The 19,631-nt window shown below is 36.7% G+C and overlaps 2 protein-coding genes and 1 long non-coding RNA gene across 4 annotated transcripts; all 3 read right to left on the bottom strand.

Annotated features, from left to right (window-relative positions):
* Nucleotides 1–1,072: 1,072 nt before the first annotated feature.
* Nucleotides 1,073–3,366, bottom strand: LOC121968541 (WUSCHEL-related homeobox 9-like). 2 transcript variants are annotated; one of them, XM_042518867.1, is made up of 4 exons: nt 2,947–3,366; nt 2,046–2,765; nt 1,298–1,491; nt 1,073–1,204 (listed from the first exon to the last, which is right to left on the bottom strand). In XM_042518867.1, the coding sequence occupies exons 1-4, from the start codon at nt 3,077–3,079 to the stop codon at nt 1,199–1,201; spliced, it is 1,053 nt and encodes a 350-aa protein (XP_042374801.1). In that variant the 5' UTR covers nt 3,080–3,366; the 3' UTR covers nt 1,073–1,198. The 2 variants fall into 2 exon arrangements, with proteins under 2 accessions (XP_042374801.1, XP_042374800.1); XM_042518866.1 differs by having other exon boundaries at nt 1,108–1,491.
* A 7,189-nt stretch (nt 3,367–10,555) lies between these two features.
* On the bottom strand, nt 10,556–18,261 carry LOC121967363 (28 kDa heat- and acid-stable phosphoprotein-like). Its single transcript, XM_042517529.1, has 8 exons — nt 18,020–18,261; nt 16,790–16,827; nt 15,191–15,265; nt 14,997–15,080; nt 14,641–14,675; nt 13,415–13,500; nt 12,651–12,716; nt 10,556–10,784 (listed from the first exon to the last, which is right to left on the bottom strand). The coding sequence occupies exons 1-8, from the start codon at nt 18,084–18,086 to the stop codon at nt 10,750–10,752; spliced, it is 486 nt and encodes a 161-aa protein (XP_042373463.1). The 5' UTR covers nt 18,087–18,261; the 3' UTR covers nt 10,556–10,749.
* Nucleotides 11,020–12,637, bottom strand: LOC121967364. The gene is made up of 2 exons (XR_006107731.1): nt 11,477–12,637; nt 11,020–11,394 (listed from the first exon to the last, which is right to left on the bottom strand). It is a non-coding gene; the product is annotated as an uncharacterized LOC121967364 (long non-coding RNA).
* Nucleotides 18,262–19,631: the final 1,370 nt, after the last annotated feature.

Raw genomic sequence — 19,631 nt, 5'->3', positions numbered from 1 at the left:
CTATACACGTAGCATAGGATAGATACACCAGCATCTATCTGCCTATCAAATCTAATCTTTCAACTATGGTCTGTCACTGTGTTTGGTTTGACGACAAACCCTACTTTTGACCAACTTTTGTCAGTCAAACATCCGTTTGGTCAACGGTTGGATTGATGCATGAATGATGCGTTCCATCCTCCATTTCATTTCCTTTCCATTCCTTATGACTAATTAATTAATTAATTTGACAATATTTGCAACTACTCATTCTCTCTAACTCTCTTAATTCCTTGTTACAGAGAGAATGTTTCATTCCTTTCTTTTATATATATATATAATTTTTAATTAACCTTTTTATAATTCAAATATTCAAATTTCATCCCACTAATTTAAGTGTAGAATATTATTTCATTTAAAATTTTGATCCTCTTATTACTTTTCTATCACATCCGTGGAGAAATTCTTATAATTATTATTATCAAGCAACTATTTTTTTTTTTAGATCTAGGGTTTTCATTTGATATGATATGGTAGTTCGTAACATGGACCCGAACTGAAATGGGCACCACGCACGATATGAGTTCACTTGTTAAAACACACACTAACATAAATTACTAAAGAATAATTAATTTAAATATATTTATTATAAATTAAATTACTAAATTAATCTCCTGTTGATTATTATTTTTAAAAATTATATATTCAAATTTTGGAAGAATTCAACTTAAAGGAAATGTTTTGTTGAAAATATCTAAGAATATATTTTGAGTGAAGATTAAGATAATGCAAGTTGAAGCAAAGGTCAATGTCAAATGATGAATCTTTCCTAATTATACACAACAAGTACACTCTTCTAGCACTTGTATGACCTGCGTACAAAGAGCTTGCGCAAAGTACCCTTGCCATTTTTAATTAAGTAGTTAATTATTTCCTGCTAAAATAAAATGCCAAATTAATTATGTGCTTAATTTTCTAGGTTTAAGTGATCCACACCAAGAAATAAATAACACCATGCAACTAGTTTTGTCTATGAGAAAATATTGAAAATAACATATATATAAATCCCTCGTTACATTACATATTTAATCCCAAAAGTTCGAGGAAATTAAAATCAACTAGCCAATCAAACTATATATGCTTCGTGCTCATAAGACTAAATATATATATCACGTTGCATTTGGATAAATCAACTAGGTTCATTCTCTCGTCTCCTAAGTCAAGCCTGCATAGAAATACAAGAACATTAACTCCAATTAATTAATTGAAATAATTTGCATCAATGAAGAATTAATCAATTCGTAAAGTATAATTTAACCAAATAGTAAGAAGCTCCGTGTTGAAGAGGATGAACGGTGATGCCCAACTCATTGGTGACCACCGGGCGGCCGGAGTGATCGAGAAGCAAAGCCTCACCGCCGAAGGCCTCCTTCACATTCAGCCGCGACCCGGGCACTATCTCAAATGCAACCTCATTGATGAACACAGTCGATCTTCCTCCTCCTATTAGTCCTATAACATCAATATTTTGCACAAAATCATTGAAATGACCTTAAAAATTTTATAATTTATTTTTTGTGAATTAATATAATTAATGCCATGCACACGTCCAATATTTTCTTCCTCTTATTCTTCTTCACCTCCATCTTTTCGAGGGTTGTAAATTCTAAACCCCCTCGAGAATCTCCATGACAAGACCCAAACAACTCCCCTCCTGATCCATCACACCTCTCATGTCATCACGCCTTTCATGCTCGTCGTGTTAATCAAACTTTGACAAATCCCAACACTCGAAACCTCCTGCCCCTGCCATTAATTTCCTCCCCTTCTTCAGGTTTGGCACGTGCAATCACCTTCCTAATCTCTGCAACTAAAGAAAGGTTGTGCTGTGTTGTGGGACTTGCCTACACCTACCCATTTTGTAGGTACTTGTGGCTAAAAACCCTAGAAAGATTGAAGTGAAAACACAGGGTGTGTCATGGTGTTCATGCACATTAATATTTTCAATGAAGGAAAAAACAGTTTTAAAATGCAGAAATTGTTGTTTGAGAATCGATCTCACTTACCTTGTATCTCAGTGATAGGGGTTGTGGTTGTGGCCGTGGTGGTGGTGGTGGCGGCGGCGGCAGCAGCAGTGGTAAAAGAAGGTCCAGTTCCATAGAGTTGGTGCAATTGAACAGCAGTACTCTTGATTGGGGTTTGCCCTAAGAGCTCACCCCACAGGGCGGTGGAGCTGATGTCGGCGGTGGCGGCGTGGAAGCCGGTGAAGTACTGAAGGTTGAGGAAGTGATCTCCTATGCCGCTGAGGTCGAGTGGCAGATAAGTTTGGGTATTCATCAATGAAGCGGCCGTGGTCGGAAGTGGAGGAGGAGGTGGCGGCGGCGGCGGCGGCGGCGGAGCTAATTGCATGACTTGTAAGGCTTTTCCGTACCCCGGGCTGGATTTCTCCGGCGAGGAGGAGGAGGAGGAGGAGGAGGTCGTTATCGCTGCGACGGTGGTGGAGGAGGGGGCGTTGGTAGTGGAGGGAAGAGCAGGCTGGGGGTTACTGCGGCCGGCGGCGGCGCTGCCGCGGAGCTTGCTCTTGCTGCGGGACTTGCGGTTCTGGAACCAGTAGAAGACGTTGGCGTCGCCGACCTGGCCGTACTCCTGCAACCGGGCTCGGATCTTGCGGATCTCCTCCCGCGGCGGGTTCACCAGCCCGGAGTTGAAGATCGCCTCCAGGATCCGGATCTGCTCCGGCCTAGGGTTCCACCGCGGCTTCGGCTCCGGGCTCCTCTCCTCCAACCCTACAAAACCACGACATCAACAACGACCGCATTTACTCAAATTCAAAGTCTCGGCGTTAGAGCGTTTAGGGTATAGCGATAAACCCGGAATAACCCTAGCTACAAACCCGGAATAACCCTAAACCCCAAACGATAACCCCGAAATAACCCTTTAAATATGGAAGAATGAAGTAAGTAGGACCTGAGGAGTAAGGGGCGGGCTTGGGGTGGCAATTAGGGGAGGCACTGTCATGCTGCTGCCACTGGTGGTGGTGGTGGTTGCTGCAGGGTTTGGACTTGAACATGCTGGGCCAGTGCCTGTTGGAGGAGGCCATGATGATGGTGCTGATGATGAGAAGGTGCAGTTTACTGATGGTGGAAACTGGAAACACACACACACGACACAGAGAAGAAAGAAGAGAAGAGAAAAAGAAGCTGATGTTTTGCAGCAGTGCTGTTTCTTTCTTTGCATTCCCTCCCTGACGACTCTTATAGTGGGCATGCTTCCACCTACTCCTCTACACAATTTATAGCAGCACATCCAGCAATAAATACAATTATGTATGAATTAATTTTAAGTAATTATACATCGAAGGTACAAAAGGGATGGAGAAGAGACAAGGCTCATTTTGCTGGGGCTTTATTTGTACTAGAAAGAATAGCATCAGATAAGCAACACTAGGTCAGATGTATGTTCACTGGTCATAACAAATGTGGAGGAAGAAGTGATGGATGGTGTATGGGTGTTAGCCCATATAGACCATCTGTCGAAACTCGAGTAATCGGTCACAGTCTCGACTCGACTAGATGTATATACATCAAATTGTTGATAAATATATAAACTGTTCTGATTTAATGGATGAGAGTTATCTATCTTTATAAGAAAAAATAAATTTAAAAAAAAACTTGAGATATCTATTCATTTAATTTGTCTATATAAAAAAGTACATTATCTGCCATCTTTTAATGATTTGGCTTTTTGTGGAAGAGTAATTTCATTTGCTGGGATTTTGGAGGGGTATTGAATGAAGAGGGAAGAAGGTGGAAGAGTTAAGTTATAATTAAGAATTTGTGCATTAAATTTAATAAGGATATAATTAAATAAAGGAGGTTGTTGTGGGGGAATAAATGCAGTAAAAAGGAAGAGGTTTGAGTTTGATTGGAAAATGAGAAGAAAGGGGAGAAGTAATTGCAGGAGTTTGGGGTTAATTATTTTGGGGAATGGATTGGATTGACTCGAGGGATCTCTTTAGTATATATTTATCTATTGATTATTTAATTAATTTATAATTATGAAAGGTTGGTCAATTAATAAATCAAAGTTGTTTTTATTACAGGAAAAAAGATGAGGTACATAAATTTTTTTTGTGAAAAATAATCATTTTTAATCAAAATAGACAAAAAAAAAAAAATGAAAGCAACTTTTAAAGGGATTAGAAAAGCAATTAGATTTGTTTATTTATAACCCATAGTTTATGAAGTCTTGAATATTAATCTTCGAGGAAGACTTAAATGTATTAAATAATAGAGAAAACACGCACCCATACAATTATATCTTATTAATTCATAGCCCCAAGATAGGGTGTCATGATTAGACCTTTTAGTGATGGATTAGGGATTTATATTATTAAGATTTTTCTCTATTATTTATATTAATATCATTAAATTTATAATTTTGCTTTTTTATATTTTTATTATATATATTCTAGTTTGCAGGCTCAGATCACCCGGGTGCACACGAGTAAACTGAGTAGGGCATATGTTGGGAGGCAAGTACGTCCAGTCCAGTCCAGTCCAGTCCAGCATATCTGGCTCAGAGACAATCTGTAGGTATATTGATCTCACATTCAATACATTCAACGTAGTGTAGAAAGACCTTATGATCAAAGATAAAATAAAATAGCTTATTAATAAATATAATAAAAGTTAAATATTTATAGCAGGCCCGAGCAACAAAATTTTCCCAGTTTAAACCCACGCAAACACGAACTGTCAAAAACTGACAAGGTGATAAATTTATGGCATGATTACATACCATAATGAAACTATTAAGTTTTCAGTCCATCAAGCTTTCTTTCACTAGATGAATTGACAAATGAAAATTATATCAAGTAATTTTTTTAAAAAAAATTATCAGGAGTAGAACGTTATATGATCAGCATGACAAGTAAAAGATGGAGGTGGAAATTCTACGGGGTCGGACGACACCAATCCCATCACCAACACAAACTTAACTAGCTGCAAAAAGACAGAAAGAGATGGAAAGAGATAGAGGAGAGATTAATCAATGGAGGAGAAAACAGTAAAGGTGATATGCAGTACAAACTCAGGACTCGAGAGAAGAAGAGAAGGGAAAGCGGAGCAAGAGCAGCGTACCCATGCATGCAGTGTACTGTTTTGTGTATGGACTTGGAAGTTCGTCTCTCAAGCAAACCACCCGTCACCAATCCCATTGATCATCATCATCACCGCCACCAGCAACAGCGCCATATCTACCTCACTGAGAACGAGACGGTGAGAGAGGGGGTGCATTTTTAATTTTAGTTGACTGTTGTGTGGGGTATCTTGATGCTGCCGTGTGAAGGGTGACATTATTTATTATGGCATGTCATCCTCCCTACGCTAAGGTACTACTGTGTGGTGGAAAGTATTATATTGGTAATAGAGAAGGATAATGTCTAATGGTTTAGATTATGAAGTTATTGTTATACAGAGTTTTCACAGCAAATAACATGATCATTTAGTCAATCAAGACTAATTCAACCGCATGCAAATTAGTTTGATTCAAAGAATCTCATGTAGTTGAGCCTTGGTAATCAGCTAGTTGCCTTCAGATGGTCAACATGTGTAAAATAGGTAAGACTCAACAAGAAAATAACACCAGCTGCAAGACAATATTGGCCAAATACATAGTGTAATAGTATGATCAATACTTTTGACAACATTTCCAGACATATGCAAAGCTCAAAGAGCACCAGTCAACGTAGTTAGGTCATCCAAACCTAATTAACACAAATTGGCATACTACTCTTATCTATTAATTATGCCCATACCATAACAATCATCAGTCATCACAAACTTTAACAAGACTAATTGAACATGTCAATTCAATCCTCAAGCTGTTCGAAAGAAACTATCCAGTGTGCATGACAAAAAATAGCAATTTTTATGCATCATTGGTAGTTTTGTACGTAATCAAGACAAGAACAGTTAAAAGTGCATAACGATGCTTCTTCAAAACTGGAGGAAAATTAATCATCTTCTCTAAGACAAGAACATTTAACAAATTAGGAACTAAACCTGCAAAAAATTGAAACTCATATTAGATCACTGCCTACCAATTAACAATATACCTCATTCGGTTACAGAGATCATATACAAGGTTTGATTTTTATTAGGATGTCTGTGACCTTTAACAATAAATGATTCATTGAAACAGGAACTCTCTGAATATTATATATTATGAGCAAGCGAATTCCTACTTACCATCAAAAAGGGAAAGCAAACATGCTTTTTGAGGTGTGAGAAGGATGAGAGTAAAGGTGATGGAATACGTGTGTATATATGTCTCCCTACAAGTGCACTAGATTGCCAAAAATCAATTAATGTTCAGCATCTCCACATATGCTCACGCGCATGGATTTAATGCACGGGGCAGGCATGACCCCGACCACATTGCCATGCGAGAAATGGTAGCCCTAGTTAATAAATGCCAGTACATATTATTAATCCATTGAGTTATGGTTTTGATGGGTGTCGAGTGGATGCATGAGCACATTTATTAAAGCAGCAGGGGATGGAAAGGGCCAAATGTAAGAGAAGGCACTGAAAATTTTGAAGTGGGTCAGCGTCTGATGAGGGCCGCTTTTGTAGCTGCACACCAACTAATGTATGCATCTGCGCTTAAAAAAAGAGACGGGGGCCTGTGTGACTCTGTTTGGCCAAGGATGTGTTACGTGAAATGACATGAATTCATTTTGCAGAAAAGAAAATTCATAGAAGCAAATATTAAAGCTAAGTGTGTGTATACATATATGGATGATAACATTGAAGTACAAGCAGTTGTTAATTGTCTCTCCGAACAGGTAAACCGAGTCTATCGATATACCTGGACCTGGACTGCTTGGTTAAGCTCAAGCCCATAATAGATTGCACCAAGGCTAAGCTCTGGAATTGATCACCGAGGTGGTATGAAATCGTCGTTGAAGGCTCTCATCAATGTCTATTATCTGCATCAAATCATCAACGAAGTCAACTGTAGTCACAACAAAGATTATCCAAAGTCATTTGCAAGATCATCAATAACATGAGGGAGGGACACAATATGTATTATTCTAGTCCCACTAATTATCCACTCATCTTATGCCATATCGGGTTCAAATCCTCTCTTCAATAGGACAAAATTTTCAATACTAGGAAACGTTCATTGGGTGCTCTTGCGGTAGAGGGTTGTTGAAGCATATAATTGAATAAATAAATATATATCAAGATGGGGGAGAAAAAAGAGTAACCCAAACTTAACAAGCAAAATACCTCCTAAACAGGTATTAAACAACTGCAACATCAACCAACTAAATGTGACTAACATGAGCCATTTAATAAAGACATCACCCAGAAATTCTAAATAGAAACAAAGTTGTCTGCATTTATTGACATTGTGTTATAGAAAATAATTCTCAAAGCATTACTTGACAATTCATAATTATTTTGAACCTTCCTATTAGAACACTTTTTTTTTCACAGAAGGAAGTAGGAAAATCATGTCTCATGGCGCTGCATGCAAATACAATGTTTAGCCAAGCTGATGAAGACACCAAAAAGCCTGCAGCTATTTAGCAGGGAACGATCTGTAAATAGTTGTACCATGGAGCATGAAAATTAATCATTTCTGTGTAAACATATTTGTGACCAAATTTTTAAGGTAAGTTCAGAACTTGTACTTGCCTAGGGCTAGGGTTATGTAGGCATTTAAACAGAGGCCTTCAACATTTAAAGCTAAGAGACAAGATATGCTTTTTATTTTGTTCACTTCCTTAAGACTACTCTGTATCTTCCAAATAAAATAGCTCATCTTCAGTTAAAAAATGTCATTCATTCACCCAACTCTCTGTCTCACTGATTAAAAAACTCTAGAAGAATTAATATGCTTAAATTTTGCCTTCCCTAATCTCCATTTCCATCCATCCTAATAAATGGCATTAATCTCCCTATTTTCTGAAACAAGATATCTGAAGAATATTCTCAAATGATTCTACCATTAAATAAAATTTAATAGTTTCACACATTAACGTTTAAAGTTTTGGGTAGATACCCTATATTCTATATATTCATAGTCCCCGAAACATAAAGCTTGTATACATTAGTTATTTGTTTTAAGGGAAATGTACAATATTTTCTATGGACCATTTTTATCAGTTAAGTTCTTAACAACTTTATACATTACTCTAAAAAAAGACTATATTACTAATTATGTCAACACAACTAATTCCAAATATTTTCAAAATAAGCATTGCAATTTGCACATGCATAAGCTCACCTTAGATGAACGATCTGGAGAGCTAATTGCTTGCAGCATATGCTTTTCAATAACCTGATCTTTCATGTTTTACTTAGTATATTTGTTAAGAATAAGGTTAATTTCATTTCAGTATCTGTCTATCTATTTGCTGAAACAACTATATTCTCTCATGCATTGACCCCTTACATTGCACAAACTCCTTACGACCATCAATTTCACTGTCAACTTTATTAGCATCAAGAAAACATATAAATAGTTCAAGAAAATACTATGAACACTAGTAAAATATAAATTCCACAAGACAAAATTTGCATAAGAAGATATTGGTGACTGTATTAATATTTCTTGTATTAAGAATTTAGTGAGCAAAACAAAAGCTTGACATCGCCTTCTTTCTCCAACTGTTCGATAAGTTTGTCACCTCATGTTTTTACAAAGTTCGCTTTAACCATGACAATCATTGCAGGGACGAAGAAACATAATGTCAACAATGAAACAAAAATTAAGCTTACAATTAAAATCAGTATCACACATGTTGACCATCAATAGTCTCTTAACATCGTCAGGTGTAAAACAAAGCAATAGGGTACGTTTGTCAATCTTGACAGGGAATTGAAAGAACAAATGAACATCAAGAAATCATCTTCATTACAGGTGAGACAGAGTTTGCAGAGCATATGATGGCATAAGCACATGAGCAGTGATGAATCCTCTGCCACCAGTTGGTAGCTCATGATCCAGTAAAGGGAGCAATCAAAGGCAAAAGCTTAAGTACAATTACTGGACCAAGGAAGGTATCATGTAAAATTCCTTCCTTAATAATTTTTGTCCCATTGCATAAAAAAAAGAGCAGCATTGAGAAATGATTTGGGAACTAGTTTAAACAGAGCCAACTCATTCTATGCTATCTACAAGAGACGCATAAGGTTTTCCAATCATTGGCTTCTTTGAAGCATTCTACCTCTTTAAACTTGCTTCTTTATAATGTAATTTTCATACATTATGTATACTATTGGGGCTAAAGTTGAAATGTATAATATAATAGGAAAACTGAAAACAGACAACTTGTTGTTTGGGTATCAGATAACATCATGACTGCAACCTTAAACTCCGGATGATAAAGCAGACAATAATTTTATATCTGAAACTGTACTTTCAGGTTGTCAAACCAATGCATCTTCAAAGAATCGGCAAGGGAAAAGTTACGCATTCTTAAAATTCCGAGTAGACCAAAAGCTTATCTTACACTATGTTAAAGAGAAGAACAATCAACAAAGAAACCATTCTTCATACATAAAAAATGGCATCAAGATTGAAACAGGGTAAACTGATTTCTCTATAGCACGAATATGAAAACGTAGTCCAAATTTCAAACTGTGCATCGCACTATTATTGATTTGTCAATCAAGCAGCATCATAAGTGGCTTTAAAGCATAACAAACATGAAAATGAACTAATTAACTACGTATTTTTTATAAATTAACATAAAAAATGAGGACGTTGGGGAGAGGTTGAACAGACTTGCAGAGGTGGGCGATGCTAACGAAGAGCGCGGATGAGATGTTGGGGATCACAGGCACGATTACCTTGGACGCGATGGCGAATGAGGACGGCAAGCTCAAGCACGAGGGAGATGTCACCGATCGCGCACTCTTGGCGGACGTCTCGGCCCTGGTGAGGGTGGTGCATTCGCCGGAGAGGGTTGGTGATAGGGGAGCGTACAACTGTAGAATATAGTGATCCAGCCCATGACTAGATGGGGCTCGGCCCGCAATCGAATAATGCAAATTTAAGCAATTATACAAATAAGATCTTTGATATTGGAAAATATCTAAACCGGACACGTTAAGTATAACGTGTTCCAATTTCAAATCAAACCTCTTCTTCTAATTATTATTATTGACCAAATTACCATACATCATTTCAACAAACAGTTTGACTCTATACCACTAAATTAAATATTTTTTTCTCTTTTGATTGGTTATGTTTCCGAAGCAGGGACTTTTTTTTTTTCCAAATATCTCAATTATTAAACTCTCATTGAATCACCAACCAGTTGATCGAAACACGAATAGAAATAATAATATTTTAAATGACCGTTAATGCAATAAATTTAAGTGATGCAATATAAGGGCTTTGAAATGAAAGAACATAAAAAAAAAAAAAACATCACCCATAAATCGGTTGAGCAAGCCACCCAAGTTTGGAAAGCAGTATTTTGTACCTTTGAAAAGAATAGCTAACCAACGTACCATCTTTGGAAAGACAAGCCAACAATCTTGGCAAAAGAAACTAACTGAAGCAGATATTTTAGTATAATGTTTAGTATTGTTTGTTTACAAAACCAAATTGTGGAAATTACTTAGTCGAAATTTCAATCTGTTTAAAGAGCATATCTAATGAATGTTAATGCAGCAAAGTATGATTTGAGATCATAGTTTTTACTAGAAAATACAAGCAGATGGAAACCACACTAGTCCATTATTATCACTTGCGTGCTTCGGCCTTCTTCTGTTCTTTAGCTGCAAGATTAAGACGTAGATTTCAAGTACATTGGAATGGTATCAGTATGAAAAGTGAACAGAAGCAGTACATTGTTTAATCTGTGAATACATCAGACAAGCATCTCAAACAATTTTCCATCTTAATGCAACTCGTCAAAATTTTTTAAAAGGGCTGGAATTTGAGTAGATATTGATGTAAGAATATGCAATGGAACTCTTACATGAGGCATGTGTAATTAGGGGTAAGATGGAATGGAGGATTATCAATTTTACAATTTTATTCTAATATTTGAATTGAACACTCTCAGATGACACAAGTAATACAACGTATTAATAGCTTTAGGGTAAAGAGTACTTGCAGAGAACAAATTCATTCTCAGAAGCCAAGATCACGCATGTGCTTTCAACCACAGAGATCATATAGAGACACCAATTGCTTACACCTAAAATCAAGTGGAAGCAATGGAAGGGAGGGGATTTGAAGTGGAAAGATGAAAAAAAACATTCATCTTCATCCTTGAGTGGCTTCTAAAAACAGATTGTAGATGACTTCTCTTTTCCTGCATCTTCATGAGCTCAATGGCGACTTCAAGTGGCAATCTCTGCAGTTCCCTCAGATCCACCAAGACTACACTATCTAGAAGGTTTCAATCTCTCGCCGGCAAACTGCTAAGGCATCAAATTGCAGCGTGTAGGAGGTTAACCCTTACCTTTGTCCAATGCATTCATCAATCCATCCATTCTGAGGTTAGGCAGATTACTGGAAAGATTCAAATGGTACAGACAGCGAAGGGAAGACCAGTCACAATGACAAATCATGTCTCTGAAATTGTGCAGCTAGGGTTTATCAAGCAAATACTGAAGATAAAGGGGTAATTTGGACAATTTCCCCCTGCCCATCTCCTACTCCTCTTCCCTTTCTCCACCAAGTAAACACTCTCCCCCATTTTTTCTTCACTCTCCATCCCTCTTTCCTTCTCTCCTTCCATCAAACTTCCCTCTGCATCAGTAAATAGTACCTAAGAGATGGAATGAAGCATTTAACCTCTACTGAAAATAATGTGTTCCTCATTTCAAGTCTGAAATGAAAATCAATAAGTTAGCTGAACCACACAAACTAGACAAATCAGACGGACTGCAACAAGCAGACAAAATGAACAAGAGGGATTACATACGTCAAGTGATTTGGTGAACTGGACAAGTCAGGCTAGACGGGCAGACCAGACAGACTCATCAAATAGACAAGATTGACTGGGCAACCAAATATATCAGGAGGTTCAAATGTGTTGAAAAAATAGGGTAGATCAAGCAAGTTGAACAGAGTAAAAAAAAACTGAACAAACCAGGCCTGATATATACTGACTGAAGGAGTCGGATGGAGCATACTCACTTGATGAACCTGATGGACCAAGTGAGCTAGATGGATAAAAAAAAAATCAGACAGATCGGACAGTTAGATGAGCCAAAAACACCAGGCAGGTCAAGTTGGTTGGGTGAATTGAACTATACAAGATAGAAAAAAAAGAGGGGCGATGTTAGCTCAATTAGTTGCTCATCAATGCAGTAGAGCACGCCAAGCATAAGAATGGCAAGTACCACTTTCCATACCATTCCATACCATTATGCAACCAAACAAAGGAATACATCAACCATTCTACTTAGTTGCACTCCACGCCCATTCCCACAGCATTTACTCTCTACAAAATATGGCTTAAAGGTAATATCTGAGTTGAATTGGATAGATGGTTCGAACCAAACCAATTGATGATTTGAAGATTATGGATTTTCCAGATACACTATAATTTTGCATGTAGAGTATCTAACTTCAGCAATCATATAGACAGAAGATTTAGTTAAAGGATATTCACATATGAAATTACATACCAGCTTTTTCCTCCTCTCTTTTCTTTGAAGCTTCAGCTCTTTGTTGTCGTATTAATGCAAGACGTTCTGTGAAACATCATAAATTAATTGAGACGACTTTTGTAATTATGACCAAGGGAGGAATTGCATGTATGCAGTGCAATGTGTCAACTTAGTTTGATGTTCTAAAGAGAGAATGATGCTTTTAGAGAAGATTCAAACAACACACTTTTTTTTTTTTTTGCACAGATCCTTATAGTACCAAACCACTATCATTGCCATCAGATGGCACAGCATTTTCTCCAGTGACAAAATCCTATGTTGCCCTCGAATATATAGTCATGTCTAAGTTCAAGGACACTGAAGATATCAGAAGTGACATGAAAAGAGTATTAGCCAAAAGCAAACAAAAGACAGATTTTCCTTGTGAGCTTCAAGTCAAACCAAATTTCAGGAATGAGCTGTGACAGTGGATGTTGCATTTTACTACTAACAGAGACCAAATATTTAAATGCTTGATGTATCAGAGCCACACAGATTGTAAGTTCAATAAACAACATGCCAATCATGAGTACCACCAACAACATTGTATGATTCGATAGAAACTCAAGATATCATACATACTTTACTAGTTTGTCCCATTTTATTAAATGGTTGTTGTAAAAAAAGTGAGGAACCTAGGTGGCTTTCAAAAGTCAACTGCTAAAACATGAAGCTTATAAAAAGAATCACTTCAACAAACATGAGATAGAGACATAAAAAGGAAGATGGTTGTCTGGTTTTACCCAAATCTTTCCGAGCTTGTTCAGTTTTCCCTTGTTCTTGCAACCTCATGTATCGCTCATGAGCTTTTTGTTTCTCTATCTCTTCCCTATGAAAAAGAGATCACGACAATATTGATGATGGTAATATATTGAGTTATTAACAAACAAGGAAATAAGCATAATAAATAGCTCCTAATAGCTGATGATAAAAGTAGCATCAGAACTATGGAAAAATAAAAAATTTTCGACCTTTGAGGTTTAACATTATGAAATAATAGAAATAAAATAGTAACCTAGATTATGATTGTATTAAAAAATTGGAAGAGTGCTAAGTTATTGAATTTTCAGAGGGCATGCAGAAATTATCATTAACTAGATTAAAATGAAAAAGATTACTCGTATTTAATGTCACTGTTAAAGCATCAATGTGAACCTAAAAAGTTCGATGCACATATCATTATACTATACAGCAAGACAGGAACTCATATGTCTTATAGACTGGAAAACCACAGCAAGCTGAACCAACATAACAATATATAGGAGATTACAAATAGAAGTTTCCTCCACTAGTTATTGCCTAAAGATTTCAGTAGAGATACGAAGTAAAAGTTCATGACAGCCACAAGGTTAAAATGGATAAACAACAATGGAGATGAAGTGAGAAGTGAATGATGCAGAATGGATAGTGGTCCAAATGAACAGATCAGGCTAAAATGTCCATACCTACACTCTTCTGTTAGTCAACCCAGATCAACTAAAACAAAAGCATCATAAAAACTCATGTCTTTCTATGAAGTTTGTTGTGTACTTGACAACTTGGAAAAGTACATAAGACACCTAGACAAGGGCTAATCAGTATTTGAAGTACAAAATTCACTGTTTTCTCTTTTCATTTACCAAACCACATCAACAGTCAGCATCCATCATAAATCTGCCCACTTTACATTTCATTCAAGCTAATCAACCAGTGCAGTAAGTGACTGATCAACGACATACCGCTCTTACTTTTCCAGTAATTACAAGATATTGAAAGTTTGTATCCTCATTTATTTAATTAGTTCAGATACGATGCTACAAATTGATATGATACAATTTGCATTACATTAGTTAATTATAAATAACACATGGATGACAAATTAGATAGATGAAGCAATAAGAAATAAAAAAAAATAGAAGCTAAAATGAACTAGTGCGGAGAAAATTCAGAAAAAGCTTTGAAAAGAAACAAAAAGGAATACTTAACATACCTTTCACGTCGAGAGAGTTCAGGGGTGCTCTCCACCTGCATTGAATTTTCAAGAGAAATAATGAAATGTTACAAAACTGATTGACAAGAGCCAAGAAAACATGACGATATAGCACTTCATAAACTACGAAATATAAAAATCCTACAGTGGACAAGCTATGTGTATGAAGGCTAGTATACTAAATGGTCATCTAAAAAGACAAAATTTGCACAGAGAAATATAATTAATAGGCCACAATGAATTTTTAAAGATAGAGATGAGCAAACATGAAAAAGTTTGCATATGTCATCAACAGTAAATGATTTTACAATTTACAAGAGAAAAATAAAAAGAGAAGTTTCTCAGTTCTCACTTACATCAGCTGCTCTAGCTTTCAAATTCTTAGGCTTTACCAGGTTTGGATTTTGAATCTCACTAATGTCAAGAATGCCCTTCTTTTTCTGCAAGAGATAAAATGACAGTGAAAAAAGGATTCAAAATATGAAAAAGAACATAATGGATACCCAAGGATGGCAAATAATATATATGCAACAAGAAAGAGGTTTATAACCTCAGTCCCATCTTCAGAGTCCTCATTTTCCTCCTCAGATTCCTCATCTTCATTATCTTCAACTTCCTCTTGAACCTAGGTTAGTTATGATAATATCCTTAGTCCTTACATCAAACCAAAAAAGTTACAAATGGCACAAGAGAAAGACCCTTGAAGTCCCAGAAAATAAAATTAAAAAAAACCATCGACCATATGCATAAAGTGACAAAACAAGATTTGGGAGAAATGTCTACAAAATCTTTACGAATCAATAAAAGTAAACTCTTTCAAAGTATGCCCATCATTCAAAATTTTTTGATAGTTCATACCCAACAGAACCAATCAGAATTATACAACAGAATTTCAGTGCACCGGGCATTCTCACTAACAAGCTATCTTCATCATAGCCAAACAGCCTAGCAATCAATTAGCAAAATGTTCAACCAAAAAACAGAAAACAAAAAAAACAAATTGCCCTTTCTCCATTTATAGTATATAAAGCATAGTTAACAAAGATGTTGAACATTTAACTCCAAGTTGAAATAAATTGTTGTCCAGTTAGGTCAGATAAGAATCCAGAACCATGTATTTTCCTTTTTTTTCCAAATTGATATTTCAGCTTTTTTGTTCTTTGAAGGTGTCCAGTTGGTAAAAAAAGAGATGATTTTGATTAGGTGCTTATCTTTATGAGTCAAGTCAAATAGCAATCAATAATATTACTTTGTATAGAGCCTTTTGTCTACCCATTTTCCAACCATCCCAATTCTTTGCTTGATAATTCTCACACCACACCCACAGTTATGAAGTTGACTTTAGACCAGATTAATCATAAATATCATCCAGAGATTTTAATCTGAATTCATAGAAGGACATTTTATGACCTCTTTGAGTTCATGACAGCCATAGTATCTTTCAAGAAGGAATTGGTAAGTAACAAACTAACGTTGACTAATTTCCCTTTAACAGATAAGCTTTACATGGAAAAGAATGTGGAAATGAATCAAAAGGATAAAAGACTGATTCCAGGCTCCCAAAAAGGAGATCAAGCAAGTTCAAGAGAAGAAAAGGAAAAACAAATGAAGAAGAAGAAATATCAACAATAGAATAAAATATCAGGTTCTTGACCTCCAGTGAAAGATAAACATCTTTCACTATATCCATCACATCGTTCTAAACACTTCTCTTAAGTTTCTCTTCTGATCTAATCCTTCTCCAACTAGAATCAAGGGACTTACAGACACAAGAACAGAATAGAAAGGCCCTGTGCAAAAGGAAAAAATGAATGGATTGATACATACTTTTATATCTTTTTACAGTGTCAGTCTACATGGTGAATAGCTTTATACATACTCTTTATATGATCTGAAGAGAAAACAAGAAGGAAAGAGTGCCTATCCAGAGTTATTAAAATGAACTACATTCTGGCAAAATTGACATAAAAATCAATCAGCAATAACATTAAAAGAATTGTATAGGGAGAAAAAAATTCGTTGTAACAGTAACTATCATTATATGAGCAAAGCAAAAGGAGACCAATTAAATAATTGCTATATCCAAGATTTTCCAAAGAAAATAGAAGACATTATCCTCCTCATTTAACAAGCATAAATAACTGCCAACCTGTCTGAAGGTGCGAGGACGAGCAGAGGAGCCAGCAGCTGCAATTTCATTGAATAGATAAAACATGTCATGCAGAGGAGCTTGGAGCCCATAAAAAAAGACAGAACCATCCAATCAAAATCTTGACTATATGTAAGATATTTTTTCCAGCTATATGATTCTTACAACATCTAAAAATTGCTGATCTCAGGCATACACAAAAAGAACCCACTGGCAACCTAAATATATCCTTAGCAAAGCAACAAATAAAAGGGAAGTGTCTTAATTGCATACTACAGATCTCTTCAAATTCCAGTTTAAGACATTTTACAAATAGATAAGCAGCTAAGTGATGTTGCAGATCCACTCAAACCACATTTTATTAGGAATGAGGAATTCAAGAAAACATACTGCACATCACAATAGTAATAAATGGCCAGGACTGAAGATCCTACAGATCTATTTAAATTCCTAGCACTATTTCAGGAAAATATTAATGTGAAAAAATAGAAAAAAGAAGTCATTTGCAGAAAACAATATTGTATTCATTTCTTCACAAATAATCACTTCAAACTCACTTCTAGTCTTGGATACTTACAGAAATAATTTAGAATTTTGATAAAGCTAAACCAGTATTCATAAAGTGAAACAAAGTTGTCATTAGTACTGTGAAAGAACTTGTTAGAGAGAAGAGATGGCTATCCAAGCAACAACTAGAATGTCTATGAAGGCATAACCTCACTTGTTTTTCAGGATACCAAGAAGAAATTATCAAATCAAATTACTTTGAGAGCACATGAACTCATGATTAGGTTCCGTGTTGTTACGTCTGACTGCATATTTTTCTTTACTTACTTCAAAACGTTCTACAATAAAAAATAGAATGAGTTTGTATGCACTCGTATGCAATTTGAGTGGTCAGCTATACAACACAAGTGAAGTGAAAACTCAAAGTTTAACCAAACGTTCTCATTCATCACTCAGCCGCTATTACAACCAAAAACTGCTAATTGCCAATCTAACTTTCCGGATACTATGTTGACCTAAACCAATTAGGGTAACATCAAAGGAAAATATCTAATTCAGACACATGGCCTCACTAAGCCACGCCACTATCAGATAAAGCAATTGATCAAATGCAAACAGTAAACAATACATCGAGGAATTAACGCATCGTCAAAGTAAATATGCCAGAATCCGAACATGCAAAAGCAAGAAAAGGAAAAGCTAAAAGGGACTAGAGAGCATCACCCATCTCTTCAGGCGTGGAAAAGTTTCTACGGCCGGTGGGCTTGGCCTTGAACCTGCCCCTCCCCATGATCAACTGGCGAGATCCGGATCGAGATCGAAGACCTCAAGGAGAGATCGGTTCCGATGATAACGATCGGGCGGTTGATTTACCGCTCACCGAAACCCTAGAAGCCGCTTTACCCACTGGGCACACGTCGCCTTCTCTTCCACCGGGCAGGGAATTTGAATGGCTCACTATATTCACCAAGACCCGACCCGGGCCGGGTCCGGTTCGAATTTGGTCCGGATTTATAATCGGGTAGACGGGCAGGTTGCCCCCCAGCCGGACCCGTTCCAGTTCAGACCCAAAAAAACCGGTTCAGTCCTCATGCTGAGCATTTGGACTCTGTTTCAGATCTTTGGATCGACCATGGTGTTTGCATCTCGTAAATTTTGCTAGTGGCCTTTTGTTTTTTTTTAATCGTGTCCCAACTTCTTTGACTAATTTTGAAGATGGACGACTCTCCTCACTCCTCAGATACATCCAAAAACATTCATAATATGTCGGAGGTAGAAAAATATGATCTTGGCCGTTGAAATCATAGATTGTATTAGTTCTTGTTTTTGATAAATCGATAAATTGTAGTTATTTTGGCGTTGATATGTGACAAGTGAAATGGACTAAATTTATCATTCCATTCACCACTCAACACAGGCATCGCGGGATCACGTAAGTGTCGTGATCCCACGACGAATTCTGCGGGGCACCAGAGGCCACCTCAACCTCTACAATTCAGGTGGGGCGGCCATGGCCGAGCGGGAATGCCCATTAGATGGGGGTCACAGTGCGGATGTCAGTACGCTTGAGGCAGAGTGAGGATGCCCTACACAGGTCACGGTGGGGATACCCACGACGCAAGGTGAGGATGTCTGTGAGTTCACGGGCCGTGACTGAGATGCCCGCGGCGCGAGGTGGGGACACCGATGGGCACAGAGGTCTTAGTGGGGAAGCCCCGCGAGCTCGAGGTGGAGATGCACGTGAACGTACGACGAGCGCTCCCGTAGACACATGGGTCGCAACAGAGACATCGTGGATGGGACGTAGAAAAATAAGTTTTATATATATAATTTTTTTAATTAATATATTTTATAGTTATAAAAATATCAAAATCATATATACAGTACCTTAATTCCAGTTATAAATTGAAATTCGGTATTACGGATAATAGGATGGATGATAAGCTTTAATTACGAGAGCGGTATCTATTGGATCTAACATTGTTGCCTTTTGTCATATTTATTTTGACACCAAATACCGACTACTCCTTGAGCAACGAGAAGTAAGAGGATCTAGTCGATCATCGATTGTATTTTACATTGATTTGTAATCCATAGAAAGTTTCGGCTTCAAAAGTGTGCACATTATCCTAAGAAAATTTAAATTTTGACTTCAGAAATGCTTATATTATTAGAAAAACTGTTGTAATCTACACATGCACACATAGCGGCGTATTAACTTATCGACTTTTAAATTGTGAAATTTATGTAAATTTAGCATAAAAAATTAATTTTTTGGATTTGACAGGTAATTTGCACATAAACTAATATTAACATGAGGACATTATCCAATTAC

This window comes from Zingiber officinale, chromosome 3B, assembly GCF_018446385.1.
Source record: "Zingiber officinale cultivar Zhangliang chromosome 3B, Zo_v1.1, whole genome shotgun sequence".
NCBI classification, from domain to species: domain Eukaryota; kingdom Viridiplantae; phylum Streptophyta; class Magnoliopsida; order Zingiberales; family Zingiberaceae; genus Zingiber; species Zingiber officinale.
Note: the sequence above shows the minus strand (reverse complement) of the source record. Positions and strands in the feature narration are given on the sequence as shown.